Source organism: Gigantopelta aegis, chromosome 9, assembly GCF_016097555.1.
Source record: "Gigantopelta aegis isolate Gae_Host chromosome 9, Gae_host_genome, whole genome shotgun sequence".
NCBI lineage: Eukaryota > Metazoa > Mollusca > Gastropoda > Neomphalida > Peltospiridae > Gigantopelta > Gigantopelta aegis.
The window spans coordinates 77,978,948-78,001,309 of record NC_054707.1 but is presented as its reverse complement, the minus strand read 5'-3'; the positions used below and the strand labels follow the sequence as shown (position 1 = coordinate 78,001,309).

At 36.0% G+C, this 22,362-nt stretch overlaps 1 protein-coding gene across 1 annotated transcript; it reads right to left on the bottom strand.

Annotated features, from left to right (window-relative positions):
• Window positions 1-9,907: 9,907 nt before the first annotated feature.
• On the bottom strand, window positions 9,908-20,693 carry LOC121382010 (tubulin-specific chaperone cofactor E-like protein). Its single transcript, XM_041511475.1, has 7 exons — window positions 20,561-20,693; window positions 19,177-19,335; window positions 16,699-16,844; window positions 15,388-15,569; window positions 14,530-14,866; window positions 12,044-12,195; window positions 9,908-11,176 (listed from the first exon to the last, which is right to left on the bottom strand). Exons 2-7 carry the CDS (start codon window positions 19,313-19,315, stop codon window positions 10,858-10,860), a joined length of 1,275 nt encoding a protein of 424 aa, XP_041367409.1. The 5' UTR covers window positions 19,316-19,335; window positions 20,561-20,693; the 3' UTR covers window positions 9,908-10,857.
• Window positions 20,694-22,362: the final 1,669 nt, after the last annotated feature.

Genomic DNA, 22,362 nt, shown 5'->3' with positions numbered 1-22,362 from the left:
GTATCTGGATTAAAAATCCCATGCCTCGACTGGGATCCGAACCCAGTACCTACCAGCCTGTAGACCGATGGCCTGCCACGACGCCACCGAGGCCGGTAGCCCAGTGGTAAAGCGATCGCTTGATTGCCGTTGGTGTTTTCCATTAAGCTATTTCTCGTTCCAGCCAGTGCATCACGACTGGTATATCAAAACCCGTGGTATGTACTATCCTGTCTGTGGGATGGTGCATATACAAAATCATTTGCTACTACATGTAATGGAAAAATGTAGCGGGTTTCCTCTCTACGACTATATGTTTAAATTACCAAATGTTTGACATCCAATAGCCGATGATTAATAAATCAATGTGCTCTAGTGGTGTCGTTAAACAAAACAAAATTTGTTTTGGTTTATAATTGTTTTTCACATTGGTGTACTGTAGTCAGTTTGTACTCAAGGTTATGACTACATGTAGTATGTACGTATTTTATCTGTTAACGCAATGTACCTATATTAATACACCTCCCCTCCCCCACCAAACATTAAACTTGAAATACATTTTAAAGTTTATAATCCGTTTTCTGATGCAAAATATAATCTAAACTACGTTTTAATCAACTGTCGTGTATTTTGACTATGTACATATATGGTTAACTGTCGCCCTCTTTTCAATACCATTTTTATACAGTATAGTTGAAATAGTTTGTTACACAGATGACCAGCTGCACCGAACGTGTATCGAATAAAATTTTTTTTAAAGTGTACGTATTCTATTTGATGGTCTGATGAGAGATCTAAATAGATTGGTAATGAGAAATCGGGATGGGAAAATAGTAAAAATATTTTTCCTGCTATCACTACCGGTATATATGGCAAGATACATTTTAATATTTTCTGTCACCGACCAAAATAGGCTTTTTGGGACGGAACTACTTTTATGATCAGCAAAAGAATATTGTATTGTTCAATTTATTTATTATTTCTAGTTGACCGGCCTCGGTGGCGTCGTGGTTAGGCCATCGGTCTACAGGCTGGTAGGTAATGGGTTCGGATACCAGTCGAGGCATGGGATTTTTAATCCAGATACCGACTCCAAACCCTAAGTGAGTGCTTTGCAAGGCCCAGTGGGTAGGTGTAAACCACTTGCACCGACCAGTGATCCATAACTGGTTCAACAAAGACAATGATTTGTGCTATTCTGCCTGTGGGAAGCGTAAATAAAAGATCCCTTGCTGCTAATCGGAAAGAGTAGCCCATGTAGTGGCGACAGCGGGTTTCCTCTCAAAATCTGTGTGGTCCGTAACCATATGTCTGATGCCATATAACTGTAAATAAAATGTGTTGAGTGCGTCGTTAAATAAAACATTTCTTTCTTTCTTTATTTATTTATTTCTAGTTCATGGGTTTTGATTGAAAAAAAACAAAAAACATTTTGATGACAATTTTTGATTCAAATGTAAGAAATAAATGGTTAATTAAGAACTATTTTGTTTTGGTGTATAGATACTGTAGGCGACAAGGTATTCAACAAAGCGTGAATAGATCTACAACAGTAGGTGTGACCCGTCTTGGACGCATCCACATGGGAATCTCGTAGGGTGTGCCCAAGACAGTCATCCAGTGGATGTAAGCACGAGCCAAATGGTTGATTGATTGATTGATTGATTGATTGATTGATTGATTGGTAAGTGTGAAATACAGCGGCCCATTTTATAATTTCTTTTCATATTTATCTTGTTCAATTTCTCGCTCCAACCAGTGCACCACGACTGGTATATCAAAGGCCGTGGTATGTGCTATCCCACGGGCATAGTAAGGTTCTTGCTAGACTCGACCCGTGCCCCGAGTATTCGTGGAGACCCCATGTCCTGATTTCTTATGGTGGACAATAACCAGTGTGTGTTGTCAACGCTTTCACCATGGACATGACAACTATGAGCCGTACTCATGACGGGTGCCACCGGTGAGGTACAGTATGCTACACATGCGAACAGCTGATATAATACCACTGTTTTCACAGTGATTCACGAATGCATACCATCACAGTTGTTTAAATATATATCAATGGAATTGTGTCTTGTGCAGGTTTAAACATGTTGAACCATGGAGTGGCAGTCTTCCTGCCGACAGTTCAGGAAGGATGTACCATCATGGAGAGTTTCAGTTCATCTATAAACAAAGCAAATGGTAGTGTTTCGTGATAACAGTCACGATCTTGTCAAAACTTCCTTTGAACTCTGCTTTTGTCATACAAATTAAGTGGAGGACACGGTTAATGCTGGTTTTTCTCTTCTTCACCACACTGATCGAGCTGTGGTTCTGAGCTGACAGGTTGTTTCATCTCTATGACATTATGTCCTTGATACGGTGGCCACAGCTAGAACAGAAAGGGCATCCATCGACAGTTGAACTGTTAGCTTCAGCATCCCACCAATATTCAGCTGTCCATGGTCATTTCCGATTCTTCTTCCTCCACCCGTGTGTAGGTTGTCCAAAAGTTATAAACACCATAATCGTGGGGCTCAAACACATGATTTTGTACAATGCCACAATCTTTTGATATTCTTTAATCGGCGCCTATTCAAGATGGTAGGAGATCCTAAGAAGTGTTCTCATGACAGACATCATCTTCTTCAGTAGCTCAAGATGGTAAGACGAATGATCCACATTAATTACTAAAGCCAAATTAAAGTCTGGGTTCATTGTCATTGGTTCTGGTCAAGTCCTGGAGCGAGTTCAGTAAGACCAAGCTGAAAAATAGTTCACGAACATTAGCAAAAAGTTTGCTGGCTGACTTATGGCAGGATGAAGCGAGGCGATAGTGAATTAGGTAGGTACATTTTTGCATGCGATGAGATATTTCACTGGGTAAAAAGGAAAATATTACTGTGTGTGATGCATACACAGACTCATGAAATGGACAGCATGTCAAATTCTATAATAACATCAGCCAACTCGTTTGTGGTCACTAGTGGTTACAGATTCCTAGCACAACCTAACACTACAGCAATATCCTGGCTGGCTGTACACCCAAACTATGGGATGAAGCTGGGTGATGGTTATTTCATTTTTAAAATTAACCCATGACATTGGCATCTTTAGGACAAGTTATAGATTAAAATTTCTATGTTCAGTTATTTTTCTCATTCGCATATCTGTTTAAATTGTGAACAATAAAACAAACTCAAATGTAAGAAAATCCAAACATTATATACATGTATTTCTGAATCTGGTTAACAATTGCAAGAAACACAACATCTACTAAAAGAAATCATATTTATCACAGACTATTTATGTAACACCTACTAAATTTCAAATTACAACATAATTATTAAAATATATATATATATATATATACGGTAGATATATATACACACACAAAATAAAAAATATTCTAGTTACATAAACATAATTAATAAAAAATAAAAAAAAAATAAAAAAACCCATCCAAAACTATACAACCAAACAATCAGTCTTAGGCACATCTTCAGAAATATTACACATTATAGACAGAATAAGTCTCGCCTGTCAGTTGGTCACTATGACAACCTGATTTTGGGTGCATAACATAAATGCATTTAATGTTGCATACAATCAGTGCTGTACCTAGTGGAGATTTGGTGAGAGAGAGAGAGAGAGAGAGAGAGAGAGAGAGAGAGAGAGAGAGAGAGAGAGAGAGAGAGAGAGAGAGAGAGAGAGAGAGAGAGAGATAGATAGATATGACTTTTTTAGTTTTCAAAGTGCTTTCAATTACCGTAATTGGAGAAGACCCTATTATTTTGTGCCTTGATAAAAAAAATTACTGCCCCCACCCTTCCCCATTATTTTAGATTTGGCCGTGATAGAGGACTCCTTTTTAGACTGGATACATGATGGGACTGACAAAATATGCTGCTTTGCACTTTTATTGTTTTATATAGTGCATCATTAACATACTGAGCTGGATTTCACACATTCCCTAAAGCCAAGTTCAAGGACAGACTGGTACTATTTTTGGTCCTTGGGGAATACCGTGGGGCACTGCTATGACACTGAATGGACTACAATGACCTTCACTAAGCCTAGCCATGTACACTCTTTTCAATATCCAATCTGTTTTTCACGTTTTTGCAATGCAGTTACCATTCAGTTTTTTTTTTCAGTATGAACTAGCCACCAGCATATTGCAGTTTAATTGTGCAAAACCAATTTTCCAGATCAACCCACGCAATGGACTGACTCACTGTCACTTTTGTTGGGCTATCTTTAATCAAGTGTACTGGTGAGGTACATGATACACCCATCAGGAGTTTGGTGCAAAACCATATGATGTTCTGAATATAGAAACATTATTTGATTTATTTGTATCACAGAGACCTAGTAATTGTATGTGACACACAACCATCCCACTTTGTTCCTACATGTGAGGTTTGATGGTCCTTTATGCAAGATATGATCGGGACAAGGATTTACTGTTATGTGCAGTAGACCATGAAAAGTAGGTCACAGTGACCTAGTAATAGTACACGACACACAACCATCCCACTTTGTTCCTACATGTGAGGTTTGATGGTCCTTTATGCAAGATATGATCGGGACAAGGATTTACTGTTATGTGCAGTAGACCATGAAAAGTAGGTCACAGTGACCTAGTAATAGTACACGACACACAACCATCCCACTTTGTTCCTACATGTGAGGTTTGATGGTCCTTTATGCAAGATATGATCGGGACAAGGATTTACTGTTATGTGCAGTAGACCATGAAAAGTAGGTCACAGTGACCTAGTAATAGTACACGACACACAACCATCCCACTTTGTTCCTACATGTGAGGTTTGATGGTCCTTTATGCAAGATATGATCGGGACAAGGATTTACTGTTATGTGCAGTAGACCATGAAAAGTAGGTCACAGTGACCTAGTAATAGTACACGACACACAACCATCCCACTTTGTTCCTACATGTGAGGTTTGATGGTCCTTTATGCAAGATATGATCGGGACAAGGATTTACTGTTATGTGCAGTAGACCATGAAAAGTAGGTCACAGTGACCTAGTAATAGTACACGACACACCACCATCCCAAGTTGTTCCTACATGTGAGGTTTGATGGTCCTGTATGCAGGATCCATGAAAAGTAGGTCACAGTGACCTAGTAATAATACGCAAAACACTGCCATCCCAAGTTGTTCCTACGTGTGAGGTTTGATGGTCCTGTATGCAAGATATGGTCCGAACAAGGATTTACTGTTATGTGCAGTAGACCATGTAAAGTAGGTCACAGTGACCTAGTAATAGTACACGACACACCACCATCCCAAGTTGTTCCCACTTGTGAGGTTTGATGGTCCTGTATGCATCTGTATGCAAGATATGGTCCGGACAAGGATTTACTGTTATGTGCAGTAGCCCATGAAAACTAGGTCACAGTGAGCTAATAATAGTACAAGACACACCACCATCCCACGTTGTTCCTACTAGTACAAGACACACCACCATCCCACGTTGTTCCTACTTGTGAGGTTTGATGGTCCGGTATGTATCTGTATGCAAGATATGGTCCGGACAAACAAAAGTTAACAGACAAACGGACGGATGGACAATGCCATACCATAATACGACCCATCACAGATGGGCGTATAAAAATGTGATAGCATAATAGAAGTGTATATATAAAATTTGTAGAAATTTGTTGAAGTATTTTGTTTTACAGAAAATATTGCATTTTAAAAAGTAAATAGGTCTTTCGGAGTTCAGCACAATATAAAATAGTATAACATGTACAGTGAAATCCCTCTACACCGGACGTTTTTCACGGTCCCTTTTAAAATATCGGTACCACAACCTCTCTAAATCATATGCCCCATAAAACTGGACTATTTACTTGGTCTTGTGGGTGTCTGGTTTTGGGGGGTTTCGCTGTATAATTATATGCATAAGTATTAAAAGGGTAACAATAAAATAAACACTGACCACATACATACAAACATAAATATACATGTGTATATATATATATAATATGTAACAACTGGTTACCTACAAGTTGAAACACAAACTGCATACATGTAAATATACATGTTTAATTATATGTATAAAGAATACATGGTTACTAACAACATAAGCACTAACCATATACATACATAAATGGCCACTGATAAGACAACATCAGCTATATACATACCTAATTAAACACGTATATGCGTCAGAATTAATAAATGTCATAAGAACAAAATATTTACATTTCTACCCCACTTAAAAAAACAACAAAAACAAAAAAACAAAAACAAAAACAAAGAAGAAAAAAAAGGAAAAAAAAAACACAACAAAGAAACAAACATGATGGAAAAAGGTACTGTATCTAGAGTAAATCTTAAAAAACCCATGAAAAGTAGAACATAGTTACTTAATAATGATAAGCACCATACGTCCATACCAAGCTGTATATGCAAGCAAGGTCTGATGGTCCTGTATGAATGACTCAAGTATGGAAGATATGGTGCAGAAATTATTTTCTTCTGATGTAAACCAAGTAAATTAGGTCTCTGTGACCTAGTAATGGTATGCAATACACTGTCATCCCAAAATATATTTGCATGCAAAATTTGATATCCTAAATGAATTGATAAGGAAGACATACCCAAGACAAAAATAGTCATCAGACAGATGAAAGGATGGACAATGCAATAACATTACACGACTCATTGAAGAGAGACATATAAAATGCCATTTGGTTGATTGTGAGTGAATTTGAATGAACCCCACTGGCTACAGGCCTGATATAGTTGGTATTTAAACTGTTAAAACTAATGACCACGTTCTCCTTGGTTGTAGGCAGGTTGGACTAGTGTAACAATATTATAAGAGACATATGAAAAGCTAAACCTAATATGATCACTTACCAATGTAAATAGTAACAACAAATTTATTTAATTTTAAAATATTATACCTCTGCAACATTTAAATGTTATGCACACACAAGCTCTATTCTTGGACAGAAATATCCAGTTATAGCCAGATAATAATTGGTGTACTCCATTTTATTGTTTTTTTTCATTTCGTAGAACAAGTACAAGGAAATAATTGAACATGCACTTTGAGAGCAAGCTGTTGAAGCACTCGCCTGTCTTGGGTGGATGATCCGACGTGGGCCAGTTTTTCACACTATTACAGGAGGTTCCTTGTTGAGCCTTTATAGAGTTGTTCAGCTCAAGACGCATATAACGATGTTGTGAATAACCTTATCAAAACATCTCTGCCATCTGTTATGCAACCTATGGTATCCGAATAAACTACAAAACATGATTACAACATAAATATTGATTCAGTTACTCTTCCAGCACTCTGGAAATTCTTTAACATCTGTGAGATGAAGGAGTCTAAAAACTTTTCACCCCATCCATGTCCAATGTTATCGATTTGTCGACATAAAAACAGTTACCAGTTTGTAGGCAACAGAACCGCAGAGTGATTACAGTTGCAACATGTATATTAAAAAAGAACAGTATGAGTTATTACAAGTATGTGGTAACATACTCAACAACATAGCAGCTAAACTCATTACTAACATCTGACATGCCAAAAGTATTCATAGCATCCAACTTGCATATTATTAGGTAAAGCCATTACTAACATCCATCCAGCATACAGCCATTACAGGTTAAAACCATTACTGATATTCAACAGCATACTGGATAAAACAATTGCTAATATCCAAACTGCATAGCAGCTAAAACTGTCACAAACATCCAACTTGCATACCAGCTCAGGGTTCATAGCCTTAATGACCAAACAAATTCAAAGACTTTCAAAGACTTTTACCTGCCATTTTCAAAGACTTTTACAAAGTGGTCAAAGACAACAGAATGCGATAAAAATACCAAATCAGTTTGTTAACGTTACTGGCCATGGCAAACAATTGAGCTTTTTTACATGCATCATGACATATTAAACCTTGTAATTGGAAAATATCAAATGCATGCAGCTGTAGAAGATATCATCATTGCATTGGCTATGACTTGTGAGAATTTAAAGACTTTTAAAGACTTTTATTACAATTCAATGACTTTCAAAGACCTAAAAATATTTTTTTCAAATTCAAAGACTTTCAATGAATTTAAAGACGGCTATGAACCCTGCAGCTAAAACAATTACTAATGCCAAAATTATACACAAGCTAGTACCATAATCCAGATGACATATTAGCTAAAACTAAATATTATTAATATCCAAACTGCATATTTAGCTAAAAGCAATACTAATGTCTAAACTGCATGCAACATATCCCGTTGCCTACAAGCTACAGACCATTACTACCTCCAAAATGCTGTCTGAAGGCCTGTGGCATTTTACAGCCAATTCTATCATATTGCACCACCACTGAACCTAAACAAATGTCTGGATTTAGGAATAATTAATAAAGCTGAGTCAACAATGTATAATATCTCCAAGTTATATGTACAAACTAGAGTGCTAAAAAGTGTACACCAAATGTTTCTCAAAAGTAAATCGCAGCATTCTCAGATGTCTTGGTTCAGTCATTTACAAGCAGTTCATGGAATTTCATACAATGTATTTACCTCTAAACATAGCCAAATACATGAGGTTATGATGATGGTTACATGAAACTAAACCTCTAATGATGTCAAAGAGATTATATATTTTACATTTCAAAGCTATATATATATATAAACATTTATACAATGTTACCTGTCTATTTGCACAATAAATGCAATTAAAAACAAAAACAATCGATTTTGACTTGATTTTAGTATTGGTACAATAATGCATTAACAGATTTTTAATAAATGTAATATTGACAATACAATAGTATTGCTGAATTTCAATACAGAATTTAAAAATAAATCTGATTTACTCATCTAAAACAACCGTTTTTGCCGATTCTAAAATTCTGCTTTTTTTTATATTAAGCGATTCATTGAAGAGTAATTCTGCAATGTATACAGTAATAAGGGAGGTAAACTTGTCAAGCAGTATAATAATGTTATTGCCAGGTCACTCCCTACAAAATCAATGTGTAAATGTGACTTCAGACAGTTTTATTAAGCGATTCATTGAAGAGTAATTCTGCAATGTATACAGTAATAAGGGAGGTAAACTTGTCTAGCAGTATAATAATGTTATTGCCAGGTCACTCCCTACAAAATCAACGTGTAAATGTGACTTTAGACAGTTTTATTCATCTTGTAATGTGAATGTAAGGGACATAACTCTACTTCATTTTGATTCAAATTTCTAAAACCTAGCCAATCACTGAGAACATCTAGTAAATCATATAGTTAAAATTACATAAATTAATTCTTGTATAAAATCTATCATGTCAAATTTGTATATAAAGGCACATAATTGTGTATCATAGATATAGGTTATGTACAAAATGCTGAACCAGTTTTTTTAAATAACAAGTAAAAGAAAAGTTAAGACTTGGTGTAAACAGAAAGAACTACCTTGAACATTATTATGCAATATAAAGTACATCAAATAAGGATCATTAGTGTGAACTGTTTCTCATACACATCCTACTCATCTCTGATTCAGTAATATACAGTAAGCTCTTTATATCAGCATTTTTCACTAACCCCTTTTTAACACCCCTCAATTATCATGCTACTACAAAATTTTCAGATACCCTTCAACAAAGCTTTTGCACCCACCTTGTCGAGTGCATCCTCCACACTAACAGAGCTCACCCTGTCCATTGCCAAATTAGCCAAGTGCTAATTTTAATACGAAGTGGCTACAACATTCAGGGCTCACCCTGTCCATTGCCAAATTAGCCAAGTGCTAATTTTAATACGAAGTGGCTACAACATTCAGGGCTCACCCTGTCCATTGCCAAATTAGCCAAGTGCTAATTTTAATACAAAGTGGCTACAACATTCAGGGCTCACCCTGTCCATTGCCAAATTAGCCAAGTGCTAATTTTAATACGAAGTGGCTACAACATTCAGGGCTCACCCTGTCCATTGCCAAATTAGCAAAGTCCTAATTTTTATACAAAGTGGCTACAACATTTTCGTCTTTGACTAATAAAATTTCCTTTAAATTAACCAGTTCTGACAAATTTCCATGCAAATACTTTACATATACCTTAAAATTGGCCAAGACTAAATGTATCCCAGTGTGATCCCTGCATGACTAAGAAGTGCTTCTGTGGAAAGTAGAACTGGTTTGTATGGAATCTATATCTGACAATGTTTTAAAAAAAGGTATTTACATTCATCAGTTCACAGCTTCTCCCACACTATATAAACTATGATTACACACTTGGCTTGGGACCTGGAGAGTCAGCTGTAGATGAATAAACTCCATTTCAGGAGAAGAAAACATTTACAACATACCTGAGACACAGCAATCAGCACAATAAAATTTTAAAAATAAATGTTGTCCAACATAAACTTACAACAAAAAGTGCCAAATTAACGATGTTTTTGATGCCTATATTTCACTAAAACCGTAAGTTGATTAATGAAACAAACAATGCCCATTGTCATTTTCATTATTTTTCAATATCTTCCTGGTACTGTACCCATCTAATAACTTATTTTAGGTAATATTTATAAGACCCATTATTTTAAAGTCTGTGCTGTTAAATGACTTTGAACATTAACACTGACACTTATTATTATTACATCAGACATTCACCTTTTCTGCAATGAGAAATCATCGGGAATGTCAAATAAGAACACAGATTTGATCACACACAAAAGTTGCATTCTCATTATGCGATTAGTTGCACCCACTACTTACATGCGATTTGTCGGCCCTATGATTTAGGTGTTCTGACAGTACAATTCGATCGCATGCGACAAGTTGGTTCAATTAATGACAAGTGACAAATGAGAATGCCGCTTTAGAAACGACCCATATACACGCAGTCAGCGACACTTCAACCATATATGAAACTCGTCGCCGTCATCCACGTTCAGATTGTAGACCATCTTCTGCGGGAACTTGAGCTCCTCCAAGCCGTGGCTTATCTGCTTGTCGAGGTAGAACAGTCTGCACTTGTTGGGCGGCTGGCCGAACAGACTGGCGAGGGACGACTTGAGCTGGCCGACCGTCTGGCTGGTGCTGATCTCCATCACCTGCACCTGCTCGTCAAACACCACCGACACCTTGAAGGTCGTCTGCGGGGTCATGCAAACGTTTGCCAGTGGGTGGAGCTTGCCGTGCACCTTCTCCAGTTCAAAGTACCTGGTGATGTTTAAACGGTTAGCAAAAATGAGAAGAAAAAAATTCAATGTTCGATAAACATTTAGCAAAAATGAAAAAAATATTGAGAAAATCACTAACCCTAAACAGAAGCCATGGTTAATGCTCTATGTATTATTAAAACAAGCATTCTGAGAGTACTGCTAAAGCAATACATGTACATGTCCCCTACTGGGCCCAATTTTTTTTCGTATTTCCTAATTTCAAGGGCCATATTTGAGAAAAATTGGTAAATTGCCATAACAGTAAAACTTGATACACGACAGAATGTGATAAAGCTATACACAAAATTTCAGTTCAATATCTTGATGCATAGCCAAAAGAAGTCTAGAAAACTAATTTTCATATCATATCTTAAGTTCAAGGGCCATAAAAATCAAACTTGATCTGTAACAGTACATTGAAACCTATACACAAAATTTCAGCTCAGTATTTTAAGGCATTGTGAAAAAACCCATCTGGAAATCTACACATGGGACAAACAAACAGACAGACAAACAAAAGAATGAAGATGAAACCTATAGCCTCCTAAAAAACACCCAAAAGTCCCACTTTTTGAAGCTTAATAGTGGAAGAAATATGCAATGCAAAACACTTAAATTTTACACAAAATTAGTTTATTATGTTGTGTATTGATGCTTTTTTTTTTTTTTAGAGTACTGTCACAAATGTCATACCATCAACATAACAAACTGTATAAAATTTCAATGATTTGTTTTCTATTTAACTTTAAAATTTCATACTTTTTCCTGCTATTTAGCTTTTCAAAAGTGGGTTTTTTTTTTTAAATCACCCGATATAGAGCTACCAATATTTAATAATATCAATGACTGTTAGTAAATAATATACCTCTCTGGTTTCTCATCTGCATCCATGTACTTGCGTATAAAAGCTCTTTCGGCATCTTCGCGATCTAGTGCTTCAATTCGACTACCGTTCAGACAGATGATGTTGGGGGTGCGGGCAATAATAAGTTGTCGTCTCTCCTTCTGCTTATATTTCTGAAAAATTAACATTCACACAGTCAAGCCGGATCAGATGAAAACATCTATTATAATATTATACATGTACATCCATCTCATTTTAGTTCTCCCAAATCATCTAGACGAACACATGGAAGTAAACACTGGTCATGTACGCTGCCTGGTACAAATTTGTCATTTGTCACAATTTTGACAAGACTTCCGAACATTCCAGCATTCAGGCTTAGGTTTAGGGTTAGGGATAGTATTAGCATGCATGCTGGAATGTTCAGAAGTCTTTCCAAAATTTTATAGGACTTCACAGAGTGGTTTTAGTAAAAGTTTGATATACAGAAAATATTTAGTCTTGTCGTCCCAGCATTACTATTTATAACTGGAACATCTCGGTCATTTTGCTTCAAAAGTAATTTGGAAACATAAATTAGAACATATGGCTCGTGACCCAAAGCATTAACTGGTTTTCAATGAATGCATATATGAGGATACTAGAAGCTGACAGACACCATAATTTTGTTTTTTAAATTAAAAAACTGACAGTATGTTCCAAACAATTAATATCAGCCTAGAGCTGGTCTGGTTTCTTATCTGAAGACTTCAATTTATTTCCAAGTACATCTCAACTCATTCTCAAACACTCAGGCTAAGATGTAATCTACTGTGTAATTCTCCAATCAAACACTTAAGGTTTATCTAGTAATATCTACAGTCTACTCCATTAAACATCATCTTGTTTTGTTAATGAAGTGGAGTTCACTCTGACTTTGTATTTGTAGGAATCAGAATTAACATAATAGTTCAATCAACTGGTAAAAATGTGCCAGAAAGCCATGTTAGAAAAACCATCTAGCACAAGTCTCCTAGCCAGAAAGCCATGTTAGAAAAAACATCTATTGATTGGTTATTTGACCTCATCATGCAGGAGGTTATTAGCCTGCTGATTAGGTCATTATGTAAGCAAGGTAATATGGGTCATCACTTAATATTCACCACTACATGCAGTCCTTTTCATGATGCAATATACATCAGCTGAGAAAAGAAAGGAAGGAAATGTTTTATTTAACGATGCACTCAACACATTTTATTTTACGGTTATATGGCATCAGACATATGGTTAAGGATCACACAGATATTCAGAGAGGAAACCCGCTGTCACCACTTCATGAGCTACTCTTTTTGATTAGCAGCCAGGGATCTTTTATATACACCATCCCATAGACAGAGTAGTACATTCCACGACCTTTGATATACCAGTCATGGTGCACTGGCTGGAACAGACTGAGAAAAGGAGTGACATCACAGTACAAAAACAAAATGCAGTGAATTTTATAACAATTATACAGAAATTATAAGACTTAACTGAAAAATATTTCTGGCACCTATCCTTTTGTATATGTTTTGAGGGGTTTTTCATCTCAAGAAAATCAATCCATGGAGCTCTTCAACAGAACAAATTGAACTTTGGTTTTTGAAAGTTTTTGTGAAAATGAAGAAAATAGAATGTTATAGCAAAACTCAGAATAGTGTCTAAAGTGGCTTACATCATTTGTATATACCAGTACAGTGCTGTCTGGTATACCGCCACACCTAAGCATTCAAAGATAATTTTCTCTGTGAACAGTAATAATAAAATGTGTTTCTCACTAAAGAAGCAGTGCATAAGGTGAAAAACACTACACTGGGTTTTTTTTATCTGTAGTAAATAAATATTTTAAAATTGTGTATCAATGAAGGCACCCCCCCCCCCCCCACACACACACACACACACCTGTATCCCAAACGATTTGCATGTCCAGTGATTAGGTGGAGTAAATGTGGCCCAGTAATCCTGCTATTTATAGACTGCCCACAACCTCACTTTGTAGCCCATAAATACTACACTTGTCCCAGGATTATTTTAGCACTTTTTTTTTGTCTTGTTAAAACATTTTACTGTGAAAATGAACGACCAAAAATGACATGATCGGTTTTGAAATCGGTTTCTTGAGTGGCACAGTTTGTCATTACTGGAGATGCACGTTCATTGTCATGCAAAGCTAAGACACTTACATGGATTTTTCTCTGGGGTAGATTGTATACACACACGAGAATCTTAGTTCACTTTTCGTTTTAGTAACAATGCAACTATTGTGAATTAGACTGACTGTCAAGTAAGGTATTAAAACTTGTTTTGTTTACTTTTTTCTGTATTTTCATTTTAGAGCGTTTTCTCAAGATTTCAGTTTGAACAAAAATAACTGAAAACAGTTACACTGTTTACTCATTACATTTTTCAGACTGGTTTTGTCACTCTTTATTATCAATGAGGCTGGCCTACTTTGTGTTTAAATATTAACCTCTATATATGTAACACACCTGTAAGAATGCGATATCTTGTAAGCGGACGTCATAGAGAGCGGGGAAGTGTCGGAGCTGGTCGACATCCCCCCACCCCTCCAGGTGGGTCTGACTCAGGCTCCATCTCCGCAGCCTGGAAAATGCTTCGTGTCCGTCCGATCCGATGTTTGTGAACTTACAGCCGCACATCATCAGATCTTCGAGGTTGGGAAACGCACGACCCAGTTTACATATCTTTGGCCACGACGTCACAGCGTTGCCGTTAAAGAAGAGGATCTTGAGAGACGGATACTCCAGCTGATCCGACAGGCACACATCTGTATAGTCATTTAAACTAAGGTGAAGCTCGACCAGACTGAAACGAACAATTCAGTTAAGGATTGTCTGTTCTTTGTTTTATGTTCATCAGGGTAAGAACAAAAAAACAAAACAAAAATCATCTGCAAAATGTGTGAATCAGCAACGCTATTCACACAAAGTTTGCGTATGAGTTTTTTGTTCATACCTCGATGAATGTAAACGAAATAGTAGACAATTCATTCAAAGAATGTCAAAAAATAATGTTTATTACTCTCATTATAATAACAATGACTGGTTAATTATCAGTTAGGTCTTTTTCTTTAATTAATTAGTTTATTAATTCATGAAAACACATTTTTAATTTGCTTTTGATGGGGGTTTTCTCACTTACAACATTAAAAAAGGAAGAATTGTTTTAAATATCAAAAAACATTATATATTGCACAATTAAAAAAAATAATAATAATAGTAAAATAAAAAATAAAAATAAAATAAAAACCCTAAACAAGTTTCCATTGTGTTTCTCAGTTTAGATTTTGTTTAAAATCCCAAAGCATATGGAAAAATAAACTCTACCTAAAAAAACACTGCAACAAAGCCTCTAATGTATCCCAAGGCACCCGTGTCTTGTTGAGGACAAGATGGCTGATGTTGGGAAAGACCGATTTTTCACTTGGCCTGACCACCATCTCACTCAACGAATTGGCAGTCAGATTTAGAAACGTCAGCATGGGCATTCCACTGACAATCGTTAACACCTGAAAAAAAGAAGAATTAATAATTTTATCTACAGTAAATATGGCATCAGACATAGGATGCAGGGATCAAAATTGGCCAACATTCTTACCAGTTATCCTACCAAATCAAAACTGGATATCCTGCCCAAAACAAAAGCTGCTGGACCAAACATGATTAACTCAAATGTAAAATAACTGCCAGTCTGACAGAATGACAGACAAAAACATCTCCTGGTCCATGGTGATGTTGACCAACAAAAGCTGGTCGGGTCGTCAGGATTTCGACCCCTGCATATGGTTACAGTCGGTGCACCATATGGATAATGAAAGAGGAAACCTGCTGCCACCACAATATGGGCTAACCATTATATAAAGAATCCCACAGACAGGATAGTACATGCATGGCCTTTGTTACATCCGTCATGAAGCACTAGCTGGAATGAGAAATAGCCCCTCAATGAGATGACCAATGTGGATCGATTCAAGACCGACTGAGCATCAAGTGTGCACTTTACCATTGAGTTACTCCTAAGTATTTAGTAGGAACCCAATTATCTTGAATTTTAAGCATCCTTTTTATAAGACAGTCCAGTGACAGACAGACAGAGTGGTGGGAAACATTTAAAAAACACAGATGTTCCACATCTTTATATTTCATACACGTGCGATCTTCTTTACTAGTGAGCAAAAATTAGAAACACAATTTTAACATGGGTCACTCAGGCTATATATAGTTAAAACATAGAGGTGGAGGGGAGGCTCAAGGGGGGAATTATCCTCCAAGGAAAAAAAAAGATCTATATAATAGTCTATAGTTCATCCCATCCCCCAACAATTTTTTTTTTTTTTTAAATAATTTCAGTAGAAAGTGTTTGAAACACTTAAAAGAAGAACCTAAAAGAAGAACAAGAAAACCCCCAAATTTTTGTGTGCAATTTAGAAAACAATGGGCTCAGAAATAAATAACTTGCCTTATCTTCCATAGTATGAAAAAAGGCATTTGCTGTGGGAAGGACTACAGTTAAGACTCTTAATATTACTTTGTTCCAATTCTTTTTTCTTTTTTTTTTGCTGCTGCCCCCCCCCCCCCCCCCCCCCCCCCAATTAAGGTTAGATAAGGTCTGATTACTCTTAAGCCAGACATACACACCTCATCCCACACCTGTAGACAGTTCCCATGGAGTATCAGCTCCTTCACGTTACAAGCCAGTCGTACCAGCTCATCAACGTTTCCAGCACTGTCAATCTTGTAGTCGGTCAAATCAACATTCTCCGGCAGAATCAGATCTCCAGATTCTGTTGGTTAAATAATGATCACATTCAGAAGAAATTTATTTATTCATTATAATCTTGTTCTTATATCCATGTACAGTTTAAGCATGCTCTAATTACCACACACACACAAAGTTTTTGTTTAATGACACCACTAGACCACATTGATTTATTAATCATCGGCTACTGGATGTCAAACATTTGGCAAGTCTGACATATAGTCTCAGGTACCAGTTTCCGGTATATTTTTTCTTCCATTAGCAACAAGGAATCTTTATATGCACTTTCTACACAGGACAACCTTTGCCCAAAGAACCTGAGGTGAGCACTACCAAATGAGCTAGATCCTGACCCAAGTGCTCTGTCCAGTGCATCTATAGGTCAGTCGTTAGTCAGACAAATGAGGACTGTGGCTTTATCTCATGTAGTGTTGAGAATCGGTTGGAATTTCATCATCAATCATCGGTTATAATCGGTTTGCACCAACCGATCAACTTTTGGTAACACAATCAGTTAGAATTCCATGCACATAAGAAAGAAAGAATTGTTTTGTTTAACGCCACCACTGGAGCACATCGATTAATTAATCATCGGCTACTGGATGTCAAACATTTGGTCATTCTGACTCGTAGTCATCAGAGGAAACCCACTACATTGTTTCTAATGCAGCAAGGGATCTTTTATATGCACTTTCCCACAGACAGGAAAACACATACCACTGCCTCTGTCCAGTTGTGGTGCACTGGTTGGAATGAGAAAAAATTACCATAAGAAGGCTTTTAATTATAAGGACCATGTACCTATTGTCGTGTGCACCCTGCAAATGGCTAATTGTACCTTTATTAACTATTTAATGTAATGTTTCTTTATGTACACATGAAAACAAACCCAAACCACTGAATATTTACATCTATTTTATCATCTAAACTGGAGGAACAGTTACAGTTAACATTTTCCCACACAATCGATTGTGAATTTTTATAATCGATCATCACATCGTAAGAGCCAATCCGATCAATTTTCGATTATAATTAATCGATCATTGGAACACCACTAATCTCATATAACCATTAACGTGGTTGAATCCCTCCCCCCACCCCCCCAACACCAAAAATAAAACCCCAACAAAACAATCCTGATGCAATTTTTTCCCTTTTTGTTTAAGATCTAATGTGATGCAAGAGCAGATTCAGTGAGATGGTGCAAAATGGCAGCACCTATTATATATAACAGCTATCACATTTTTACTGTTTTATTAATTAAATATACCAATATAATATATATTAAATAATAATGTCATACTAATACCTAATAATGCACACCAGTCCAATTTAGCCTTGCCTAATCATCTCTTTTAGAATATTTTTAAACTCTTAACAAAAATAAAATGTTTAGTATTTACATTTAATTGGTTTTGCCATACTGTTTTGTGGGGAAATTAAGATATATACATGCGTATAATCAATTGTAACCCATTTGATGGAATAAAATACATACACTGTTCAAATCAATTTATGATACTTGCAGGTGTATAACAAACTAAACTCAGGGCTCAAACTTAAGAATTTATCACTCACGGCAATTGCCAAAATGATAAAAATTAAATGTTTTCAATCTTAAAATAAAATATAACTTTTAGTTTTATTGTGTGTATCAAACATACAAATGGATACTGGAATGGGACACATAGTGTTAAATTACGTTATGGTTACTGTCATAAGCTACTGACGTTTTTTGTCAGTTACGCTTTCATACACAACGCAGATTGTTTCCTTTGATGTCCAGTGTGCAGACTGATCAATGTTTTTCAGTGTAAAAAAAAAAATGTGCATTTTGAAATAGCGAAGCTGGGTGCAGTAAATTATAACAGGATGCCAAAAAATAAAGAGGGCACAGAAAAAGAAATGGGCTGCCAAACGTGAAAAGGAATGAAATAACACGAAAGCGAGGAGGCAAAATGCAGTGGGGACGTATATTATACAATAATACAGGGTATGCACATGACTAGTTCCATCAAGCTTTACGAACTGAACACCCATTAACTGCAACCAAGACCCAAATGCCCGTGTTAAATACTGTCAGATAATGTTCATATGTGTTTAAATACATTTTGCTGTCGGTGAGCTTTACCAACGGCAGTAACTTTTATCCAGTGACACTAAAGTGCCATCGGTGACCCCCCCAACCGACGGCAACTTATGTCACCAATGGCAATTGCAGTCATTGCCGCTTTTAAGTTTGAGCCCTGTAAACTGAGCACTAAAACCATGTCTGTTTTGTTTATATGCTACTTGTATATGTGTGAATACACCAGGTAATAAATATTTCAATTGTAAATTTCAGTGCCTGCATGCACCTGAAAGTGTGACAAGTCCTCGTTTAGGCACGTAGATTGAAGAGTTGCTAGGATCCTCCTTCATAGCAATGATGTACTTGTAGGTTATTGCTTCCAGCAGTGACCTTCGACATTGACAATTCTCTTCAGAATCACACATTGTGAAATATATACATTAGCCTGGAAAACAAATTATGTATTAAAGAACAAAGATTAAAGACAATAATATACTTTAAAAACCAGTGGTAAATTAGAATGATATAAAACGTACCTAAAGCGGCATTCTCATTATGTGATTACAGGCCATAGCATTTCAAATTTCATGGGAAAAACTTTTTCGGTTTCGTACCTTGTGATCACATGTAGGAACCCATCAGAAACTGCTTTTAGGTTCCGTTGAATAGTTGTACTCAATATAGTAATCATTGGGGAAAAGATTTCGGTTCCATGATTTTATACATGCTACCAAAAATGATATTTCTGTGAAATCTGATGGCCTGTGATTAGTCAAATGTGAATGAATTGTTCTGTGAGAACACCTAAGTTGTATTGGAATCATACTAATTAGAACTTATCCTATTTCTTACGACAAATCACATGTAACAAGTCGGTGTGACAAATTGTATAATGAGAATGCTGCTTAAAAGATCACTACTGAATGAGTAGGATATAATGCAGGAGTCAGGGCTGATCATGCAGTAAACAGCCCATATCATGGCTTATGATAATATACAACAAACAAAAAAATTCTGCTTGTAATCTAGCATTATTTTCATTTTATACTCTATACTTTATTACACTTATTTCACACATCTTTATATTAGTATCAAAAAGCTGAATTAAAAAAAGAGAAGAGGAATATTCTCTGCATGTTGATCATGTTCTGAATTTACTGGATGATCATTTAAAATGAAGTTTATATAACAATTTTGTATTGTAGACTGATGGACTATGGCCATGATCAGACTTATTTGTTATGATATATTTATTTTGTTTCAACTTCAAGCCAAAATTGTTAATTAATAATTATTGGTTTATTGTTGCAAAAAATTAAAATTAATATTATTTATTTATTTAAGATTTAAATAATGTTGCCAGTGGAAGGAACTTGGGTAGAGTGATTTTTTCCTTCTGATTTTTAACCTCAAGCAAAGAGTTTAAGTTTGAAAACTCAAAAGTAGGTCAAATACAATTTAGTCCAAGCCATGAAGACTATTATTAAATACATGTATATATTTTGAGCCATACTCTACTACTAATAATAATCAAAACCACACACTTTCTTTGTTTCATACTACTTAACCTACATCAGTTTTGTGAATTTTAAAATAGGCTTCACTGCCTTCAGAACATTTTTTAATGAAATCGTAGGCCCAGATAGTTAAACTAGGAAGAAAGAACTTACTTGGCACTCCAATTACAAGGACGGATTGAATATATTAAATAAAATTATTTAAAACTACCAGCTTTTGTCAGTAAAAGAAAACCTACATACAGTTATAAACACAATGGATTTATTTATAAACATTACAGTCCTGCAATGTTTATCACGGAAGTATAACGTCATTCTCACGTTTCTGTATTATCCTCCCTTGATCTTGCGCACGCAACTAAAAATATTAAAGCTGCGACCACGTCTTGTCAACATTTAACATCGTAGTAGGCAATCCCAACCATATTTTCAAAAGATTATTTGGTAATAAACTCTTGTGTCTTAGCTACTATATAAAATAATTATACAGAATACACAAATCTTGTTATTACTTTTATTATAAAACACACATGAAGGTATTTTTACCCACGTTGAGGTCACATGAAGTTTGTTTTGTTTAACAACACCACTGGAGTACTTTGATTTATTAATCATCGGCTATTGGATGTCAAACAATTGGTAATTGCTACATATGGTCTTAGAGAGGAAACCTGCTACATTTTTCCATCAGTAGCCAGGGATCACATATCACGGTCAGTCGTGGTGCACAGGCTGGAATGATAAAATACTGACGTCGCATAATTAAGTTGATGAAAATTCTTCTGCAGCCGTTTACTAGTGTTTATGAACAATGTTAGGATTCGGAACATACATCAAACCCCCTCCATCCATCCACTTGCTTTCAAACTAAATTTTCATCAGATTTATACCATGAAACCTAGATCTGTTAATTTATTCTTGCAATATTAACCTGATAAAATTTAGCGTCACTGATGAAACAAGTTTGATCACAAATACATTTATGACAGAAATCATATTCTTACACACCCGTTGGTGAGAACACCATGTGTTATTTACGATTACACATACTTGTTAACAATTTCAAGACATACGACTGCCTGCTCCTAGGTGATGACCAGGTCAGCAATGCCATACGCCCAATAAAAAACCAGCGCGATGGAAATCGATTAGACAGTGACGTATAGTTAACCTGACCATCATGTGTCTGTGACGCGTAAGTCAGTTACGAGTGCAAAGGATGTTAAAATTTGTTTAAAACCTGGGTTTTGAGGATATGTAAGAAATAGAATACATTCGTCTCTGTTAGATACCATTTCTCACTCCAGCCAGTGTACCACGACTGGTATATCACAGGCCGTGGTATGTGTTATCCTGTCTGCGGGATGGTGCGTATAAAATACCCCTTGCTGCTAATCGAAAAGAGTAGCCCGTTACTTGGCAGTAGTGGGTTTCCGCTCTCGTTATCAGGCTGCGTGGTCCTTAACCACAACGTCCGACGCCATATATAACCGTTATTAAAATGTGCTGATAGCATCATTAAATAACATTGATGGCACTGAATATTTAATATCACAATATGCAGATGACACCACTTTCATTCTTGATGGATCTTCTGAGTCTCTGAACAATACAATGAGAGTACTTGATTATTACGCTGTAATTTCAGGCCTAAATATTAACTATATTAAGTCTAAAGCCATTTGGATAGGAATTAAAAAATATTCTAAAGATGTCTATCACCATACTCGCTGGAAGTTAGAATGGGGTTTAAACCAATTTAGTTTGCTTGGTATAAATTTTACTTTAAATTTAAATGATATAATAGAATATAATTTTGATTCTAAAATCAAGCAAATTAAGAATCTGATTAAAATTTGGTCATTCAGGAAGCTTACAGTATTAGGTAGGGTAACAATTCTTAAAACATTAATAATACCCAAAATCACTTACCTCCTTCCTAATATCATTACCAA